This window comes from Lotus japonicus, chromosome 4 (genome assembly GCF_012489685.1).
Source record: "Lotus japonicus ecotype B-129 chromosome 4, LjGifu_v1.2".
Taxonomy (NCBI): domain Eukaryota; kingdom Viridiplantae; phylum Streptophyta; class Magnoliopsida; order Fabales; family Fabaceae; genus Lotus; species Lotus japonicus.
Window position 1 is genome coordinate 21,353,252 of NC_080044.1, and position 8,602 is coordinate 21,361,853.

An 8,602-nucleotide genomic window follows, 5' to 3' on the forward strand; every position below is an offset into this window, starting at 1 on the left:
ATTAAGTCAGAAAATGAACAAAGCCAAACTTGGTTTTTCTATTTAGTTTTCTCTACCTCTGGACATACACTCCTTCTAATACTCCAAACTTATTGAACAACCCTCTGATCTAATGGTACGACGTAGAGTCAGGTAGTCCATCAACGAAAATCATGCAACGAACCAATTAATCAATTTGCGTAGTTTTTAATTTTTATTTATTTTATTTGCAATTTAATGTTTCAAGCAACGAACCAATTAATCAATTTGTAGTTTTCAACTACTAATAGTTTGAAAGATAAAGATTATTTAGTAGTTAGTCAGCATTTCCAGAGATAAGGAAGAGAAATAAGAGTTTTGTAGGTAACCAACAAAAAATCAACCAAGTGTTGGGGTGGATTGTGGTTCAGCTTCATCCTCGACCTTCAACTTCATATCATCCTAGATTCCTCGTCCCAAAATTTTAATTTTAATGATGATTTAGCTAATTTATTGGATGCTAAGAAAATTTATTTACTTTTCAAAAAAAAATTATTTGATCAAATTTTTTATTTATTTAATCATTAAAGTTTATATTAATTAATTAAATTATAACGGATGATGAATGTGTGATTTTTTTTTTAATAATGTATGCTTCTAAGTTTCAAAAAAAAAAATGTATGCTTCTCCTAACAAATTTAGCAGATGCAAAGTAAAGGTTTGTTGAATGTTTTAACAGTTTCTAGTATTTTGTACAGTTATTAATGCACTAAAGATTCATCGAGGATTTGGATCATGTGATAAGTCTCACATGATAATAATGTCATGAGATATGAGTATATAATTATATTTTAATGATTGAAGGACTAAAAGAAATTATAATCGATCTGTTAGTTTAATTGATTGATGTGACAAGCTCTTGAAATTCCCGATGCTTTAAAATCATTAGAGCAACTCCAATGCTTAGGCTCTTATTTGGGCTTTTATACATTATTCAGCACTATTCTACACTATTCATGTGTCACGTCAGACTTAAGAGCCTGCTAAGAGCCTGAAGCAGATTTTGCTCCAATGCATGGGCTCTTAAATTACTATTACAAGGGTCCCACTGTGTCCCACCATACAACATTAAATAATGATATTTATTTTCACCTAATTTAGATTTAAAATTTAATAGTATATCAATACTTCAACTAGAAATTAATTTAATTATTACTTATACTAATTTAATTTAAAATTAATTTTCCTAAAATTTTAAAAAAAGTACATTGTATTGAATTATAGAAATAAAAGAGAGCCAAACTTGAGAGAGAGAGCCTCATTAAAACCTTACTAGGAAAAGCTCAATTGGGATACAAGCCTAGTGAAGGAAAAAGAGTACAACAATCCCTAAGAGAGACCTTAATACATTACATTAACAAAATAAATACGAAAGGAAATACATGAGAATGAAAAATAAACAACAATACATTTGAAACGAAATACACATCAAGGCGTGAAGATTAAGTTTCATTATTATCGATTTCAGGAAGGTCCCAGATATGCTCCACCAAGTCTGCTTGAAGTTGGCGATGGATTGACTTTTCAATTTGATGTGCTCTCCTTTCCAACATATTTCTAAAAGCGGGAATAGGACCGCTTAATACTTCAGCATCCGATATGTCATTATTGACCTGCTCATAAACAAAATTACCTTTGTACGTGTTGCGCTCATCTTCAACAATCATGTTATGCAATATGATGCAAGCATAGATGATTGACTTCATGTCATTCGGATGCCACCAGCGTGATGGACCACGGACAATCGCAAACCGAGATTGGAGCACTCCGAATGCACGTTCCACGTCCTTTCTTGCTGCTTCTTGTCTTTTGGCAAACTTTTGCTTTTTTTCTCCTTGTGGCATTGGGATGGTCTTCACAAATGTACCCCACTCGAAATAGATACCGTCTGCTAGATAGTATCCCATGTGATACATTGTTTCATTCACTCTAAATTTCACCATGGGAGCAGCTCCACGCAAAACCTCATTAAACACGGGAGATTGGTTTAGCACAGCAATGTCATTATTTGAGCCTGCAATGCCAAAAAATGCATGCCAAATCCACAAGTCTTGTGATGCCACTGCTTCAAGCATGATTGTGGGTCTTCCATGATCACCTCGGGTGTATTGACCTTTCCACGCAACTGGACAATTCTTCCATTCCCAATGCATACAATCAATGGAACCTAACATACCTGGAAATCCACGAGACTCCCCCCATTGAAGTAGGCGTGTCATGTCTTCCTCGTTTGGACGCCTCAAGTATTGCCCACCAAATACTTCACACACACCTTCTACAAAATTCTTTAAGCACTCAATTGCAGTACTTTCACCAATTCTAACGTATTCATCAACACTGTCAGCAGGTGATCCATACGCTAACATACGAATAGCGGCGGTGCACTTTTGTAATGGTGATAGACCTTATCTTCCAACTGCATCAACGGACATTAAAAAGTACGGGTTATAAGACCCAAGGGCCTCTACAATTCTGAGGAACACATGCTTTCGCATTCGAAACCTTCGTCGGAAAAGCTCTTCCGTGTATACAGGATTTTCAGAGAAGTAGTCCTTCATCAACCGCTCGTTCCCAGCTTCACGATCTCTCTTTATTACTCTTCTTGTTTTCTTGGGCCTAACGGTGTTGGCATGTTGTTGTTGTTGATAGAACTCCATCTCCTGCTGCATCATATCTTCAACGAACGTGTCATTCATAAAATCCTCCACACATTCGTTGTAAAATGTGTTCCAGTCGGGTAAATTGTTTGGATCCATTATATGGCACAAATGACAAAATATTGGTGTAATTTGATAGGAGGAATACAAGATGAGAGAACGAAAGAACTGTTGAATGTTGAAATGAATGAAATATGACATGAATAAATAAGAGAAACAACGGTTATATTCCCAACGGCTATATTCCCCAACGACTATATTCCCAACGGCTATATTCCCAACGGCTATATTACCCAACCGCTATATTCCCAACGTCTATATTTCCCAACGGCTATATTTCCCAACCGCTATATTTCCCAACGGCTATATCCCCAACGGCTATATTCCCCAACCGCTATATTCCCCAACCGCTATATTCCCCAACATTGACATAGTACTTATTACGAAATTTGAATGATAAAATTACGACATTGACAATATACTAATTAAGAAATTAGAATAACGAAATTACAACATTGATTCAGTACACATGAAGAAGCTAGAATAATATAGTTACAACATTGATGCAATACACATTAAGAAATTGGAAGAATAAAATTACATCACTAATACACATTAAGAAACACAAGAAGATTTAAGACATTCCTAGTTCACTTAAGGCGAAAGCACGTAGTGCGTTATGCGTACGCAACTCCTCATCGTTCATTCCAGATGTGTTCTTGTTAAGGATATCCATATATGCCCGAAAGTTCTCCGCCTTCTTAAATTTGAGTTCTTCCTGTCTCAATTGCAGTTCACTTTGTTTCAGTTGTTGGTCAGCTTGTTGCAAATCTAGTTCTCTGTTCCTTATCTCCCTAAAATTTGCCATCATTTCCATTTTAGCCTTCCCCATGGCTAACACATCAGGGTGAGGAGCAAAAGATAGAGTACTTGACGCAGTATCTGTTGTTTTGGCCTTTCTCTTCTCTGCCTTCTTGCCCTTCGGGCGAGTTGTTGGTGGTGTTGCCTCATATTCGTCGCAATCAATTGATGCACTTGGGTCAGTCGATGTTCCGTCGGCGCCAGCTCCTGACTTCTTTTGTCCCCTTGAATTGGTTTTCATTGATTGTCCCTTCCACTTTGGTTCATCTTTCACCATCCGCCATACATTCTCATGTGTGAAATCTTTTTTATGGTCTACCTGAAATAGGGCATGCGCCTCAGCCATGATATCCTTCTCTGAGTGTCCACTTTTCCAAGGAGTGGTAACTTTGTTGTAGCAACCGGTAAAGAATTGAATATCTTTACTCAATTTTCCAAAACGACATTTCAGCATCTTCCCTGTCCTCGGAGGAGTGTCAAAGTCACGGTACTCATCAAATTGGTCGCGGATCCTATCCCAAAACTTTGCTGCCGTTTGATCAGTTCCCACCGTCGGATCCTTAGAAATGTTGAGCCATGATTGAACAAGAAGTAAATCGTCTTTAACCCTCCATCTGGTGCGTTTCTTTCCAGAAGATTGATCCTCATCTTCAAGATCAATATCATCTAGACCCTCGTGTTGTGTATCATCAGGCGTAGCCTCACATTGTGTATCAGAGACTTTTGAACCAGTGCTACCAGTAGGAGGGGCTTGGCTTTGAAATTGGTATTGTGGTGGATACATGGGGTATTGTGGATTTGTGAAATTTTCATCAGGGTGAAGTGGTTGGTTTTGAGATGTATATGGAAACATTTGGTACTGAGAATTATGAACATTGCCACCGGTGTGAGGCGGTTGGTTTTGAGGTGGATATGAAGACATTTGGTATTGAGAATTTTGAAAATTGCCACCGGGGTGATGCGGTTGGTTTTGAGGTGGATATGGAGACATTTGGTGTTGAGAATTTTGAAAATTGCCACCGGGGTGATGCGATTGGTTTTGAGGTGGATATGGAGACATTTGGTGTTGAGAAATTTGAAAATTGCCTCGGGTGTGACGCGCTTGGTTGTGAGGAGGAAATGACGGCGTAGGTCGAAACACTTGTGAAGGTTGGTTTCCTTGTTGTAACACCGGCGGAGGTTGAGAACTTTCATTGGTGGGAAGTGTTTGATCGTCCAACAAATCATAGTATTGTTGATAATGTTGGTGATCCATTTTGAATTTTGTTTGAATCTTTGGACAAGAGAAAACTCGTGGGAGTAAAAATTGATGTGTAAAATGATGAAGTGCACACTATATATAATGTATAAAAGCTGAAAATGGGAGAGAAACGGTCTGATAACCGGTCAAACCGGTCAGACAACCTAAAACGGTAAAAAAACCGGCTCCAGCCGGTCAAAACCGGTCTGAAACCGGTCCACAACGGGAGGGTGACCTGCTGGTATATAAACCCATTTCAGCCCCAATTTCTAACCCTAGCCGTCTCTCCCCCTTCTCTTCTTCTTCTTCTCCCCTCTTCTCTTCCTCGAAACCCTTCTTCCTCTCCCCTCTTCTCTTCTTCTTCTTCTTCTCCCCTCTTCTCTTCCTCTTCTCTTCTTCTTCTTCTTCTTCTTCTCCCCTCTTCTCTTCTTCTCCCCTGCCTCCTCGAAACCCTCTTCTCTTCTTCTCCCCTCTTCTCTTCTTCTTCTTCTCCCCTCTTCTCTTCTCTGTTTCTACGAGCTCTCTCACTGCAACCCCACCAAAACCCACCTCACTGCAACCTCACCACCACTGAAACCCAACTCACCGAAACCCAACCCACCTCACCGCCTCAAACACCCACCACCACAGCCAAAATCCACCTCACCGCCTCCAAACACCCACCACAATCGGCTGACCGCCACCCAAATCGGAGCCACCAGATCAGATCAGGGGAAAGGAAGCCCCTTTTCGCACATGCAAGTCTCCAGATCATCTCCCTTTCAAGCAGATTGGACATGGGCTCTGAGATTTTTTTTTTCCTATGTAAATATCAGTTGCAGTGTAAAAGTTCCATTGATTATCATTCAGTTTGATTTTGGTTGTAAAGTTTGGATTTTTTTTAAAGAAAATTGATTTTGGTTATGTTCTTGTGTTTCAATTTTGTTGTTCTTCCTTCTTCCCTTCACCGTTTCTTCCCTCTGAAAGTAGTTGATGAGGAGCATGTGAGAGAAGATAATAATTTTTTAGTGTAAGAGCTCATAAAGCAAGAGCTCTTGCAGAAGAGCCTCTGCACTGTAGCTAAGAGCTTGAAGGCTCTCTCCAATGCAGGAAAAAAATAAGAGCCGGCTCTTAGCAACTCCAGCTGGGCTAAGAGCCCAGCGTTGGAGTTGCTCTTAGGTGAGTATAATAAACTTTTTCCAACAAACTATTTATATGCACCGTTCACAAATCAAATTATAAACTTAGATATTAAGAGCATCTTTAATGCGAGTTTTTATTCATTGCTTATAAAAAAATACTATTCACGATTTCACGTGGGTTTATACAGCCACATATCCTTTAAGTAACTTTCAAGCAATTTTTACGTATTTCGCTCCAACCATAAATTCTGAACTTTTAGTTCTTAGCATTATTCATCTGATCTCACCACACCACATTATTTATTTTTTATTTCCATAAAACAAAACTCATTAAGTAAAAAAGCAATTTGGATGAAAGAAAAAAATGTTTTTTTATATGCTAAGAACTCATAAAGCAAAGTTGCTTACATAAGAACTAGTTCTTATTTTTTAGAACTAAGAACTTCACGTTAGCCATTTCCAATCCTAAAGAATCTGATTCTTAGTTCTTAACCTAAGAACTCATACCTAAAAACTAACATAACTAACATTTAAGATGCTCTAAGAATTTGATCTATATAGCACATGTGCTAGACCTTCTCTATTGACATATCATTTATTACACTAAGACAGATTTTTAACTCATCTATATCTATATCTATATCTATATGTAAAGCTCACTTGAGCTATAAGTATTAAATACATTAAACAATGAAGTTAACCAAATTAAATTTCTATTTAACATTCAATATAATATAACTTTTGAAACATGTCAATCTTTTTATTTTTTGACTTTACACATGCCAATATAATGTAACCTTTGAATTAAATTATGTAATAATTTTTTATTAAATATAAAGATTAATTTAGCTACCTATACTAAATAATAAAATTATAAACTAAATTTTGAGTTTTTTTTTTTTACATTACCCATTTATTATTTTTTTATTTCAAGAAAACAATCATCAACTATAAAAAAAACTACATTAAATCATATGGCAGTACTATATATTAAATAGTAAAAATAGAAAATATATTAAATAATAAAAACTCCTGTTTTTATTAATTGTATTAACTATTAATTATAAATTTCAGTTACTTATAAAAAAATATTTATAAGTATTAATTAAAAAATGTTAGAATATTAATTATCAATCATAAATTGAAGGGAGAAAGTTAAAATAAAACTATGTAACATCTTGATACACAAAAAAAATATTGAGAGTTAAAATTAATTATAATAAAATAATATTTATTAAAAAATAATTAAGAAAATGGTGTCTTTAAATAAAAAAGTGGCTTTCTATAGGTATTTACCATTAACTATAATATGTGTGTATTCGTTGAAAAAATTCTTTAAATATAATATTTGATCTATTATATATTAGTAGAAATTACTTGAAAAAGAATAACGGAATAAAATAACTATGACCAAAGTTGAATAAGTTTAAATTTAATAAATAATTCTTTACACTAATAAAATCATTTCTTATTATAATTTTAAAAGTTAAAATTAATTTATTGTGGATATAATGTGTAAAAAATATGTCTTTATAACTTATTTAAGATATTAAAATTTATTACTTGATTTCATATATTTCAAATTCACATAATGATTTTCTATATTTTTTAAATGAATAAAATTTTAAGTCTACTTCAGTGCTAATTATTTAATATCAATTACTACAGAGAAATGCATGCGTATTTAATAATAAAGTTGTTTGTGTTGAACATATATGAGACTATTGCTTGGTTTGTGTGTTTGGTGGGTCAAGGGGAAGTGGAATGATTGTCCATATGATTTGGAATAGTTTGCTAGAGGCTTTGAGCGTATCGAATGGCCACGAAAACAAAAGATGCCACGAATAGTGTATTGGGAGCAACCGCCAGCCACTATTTTGAAGTTTAATGTGGATGAGGCGTCGAAAGGGAACCCAATGGTAAGTGGTTTTGCAAAAGGATCTGGAATGTTATGAGCTTTTGACGAAGGTTCAAGTAGTGTTACATGCTTTGTTATTTTTCCAGCAATTTAAATTTTCAAATGTGGTGGTTGAGAGTGATTCATCCTTAGTGGTTGGGTGAGTGTCTAGGGGAGATAGGAGGTCATGGAAATTGAAAAATGTATTTAATCATATAGATCATCTGATTTTTGTAATTCAGTGTGTTGGTGTGGTGCATGTATTGCGTGAGGGAAACACTGTGACGAACTTTTTGGTAAATCAAGGGTGTGGTAGAGAACAACAGATAGGGTTTGTTGTGATCCAATGTAATTATCTAAATGAGAAGATTGTCCTCATTTTTATTGCGTTTCAATATTTTTTTTTAAATATCAATTATTAATTTGAGTAATATTAATTATTTAGATCTAGAAAACCCTAATTCTATTCAATGAATGTCTCACCTCCATTATTACATTATTATTTAATTTATTATATTTTATAATTATACATATTTGATATTTATATTTATTAAAACTATAATAATTATATATAATTTTAAAAATATTATAAATCAACCCGTGCAACGCACGGGTATTATTTCTAGTATATATATGTAAAGCACACTTGTGTTTTTGCATGCAATTAATGTATTAAACCATAAAAGCTTACATACCTTTATATTAAATACATTAAAAAATGAAAAATTTAATAAACTAAAAACTGAAAAAAAAAATTGTATTATAAAAACCTATTCAACTACTTATATTAAATAATTAACAACATTCA

General features: G+C 34.7%; 3 protein-coding genes across 3 annotated transcripts; all 3 read right to left on the reverse strand.

Annotated features, from left to right (window-relative positions):
• Positions 1–1,176: 1,176 nt before the first annotated feature.
• Positions 1,177–2,429, reverse strand: LOC130710059 (uncharacterized). Its single transcript, XM_057559211.1, has one exon. The coding sequence runs from the start codon at positions 2,382–2,384 to the stop codon at positions 1,461–1,463; it is 924 nt and encodes a 307-aa protein (XP_057415194.1). The 5' UTR covers positions 2,385–2,429; the 3' UTR covers positions 1,177–1,460.
• Positions 2,424–2,774, reverse strand: LOC130712475 (uncharacterized). The gene has a single exon (XM_057562306.1). It carries the CDS (start codon positions 2,772–2,774, stop codon positions 2,424–2,426), a length of 351 nt encoding a protein of 116 aa, XP_057418289.1.
• A 535-nt stretch (positions 2,775–3,309) lies between these two features.
• Positions 3,310–4,458, reverse strand: LOC130712476 (glutathione S-transferase T3-like). The gene has a single exon (XM_057562307.1). The coding sequence runs from the start codon at positions 4,456–4,458 to the stop codon at positions 3,310–3,312; it is 1,149 nt and encodes a 382-aa protein (XP_057418290.1).
• Between the last annotated feature and the right edge of the window lie 4,144 nt (positions 4,459–8,602).

Bases quoted from the DNA above. Each gene is read 5' to 3' on its own strand.
- LOC130710059 (XM_057559211.1), bottom strand. From the start codon at position 2,384: ATGTTAGCGTATGGATCACCTGCTGACAGTGTTGATGAATACGTTAGA.
- LOC130712475 (XM_057562306.1), bottom strand. From the start codon at position 2,774: ATGGATCCAAACAATTTACCCGACTGGAACACATTTTACAACGAATGT.
- LOC130712476 (XM_057562307.1), bottom strand. From the start codon at position 4,458: ATGTCTTCATATCCACCTCAAAACCAACCGCCTCACACCGGTGGCAAT.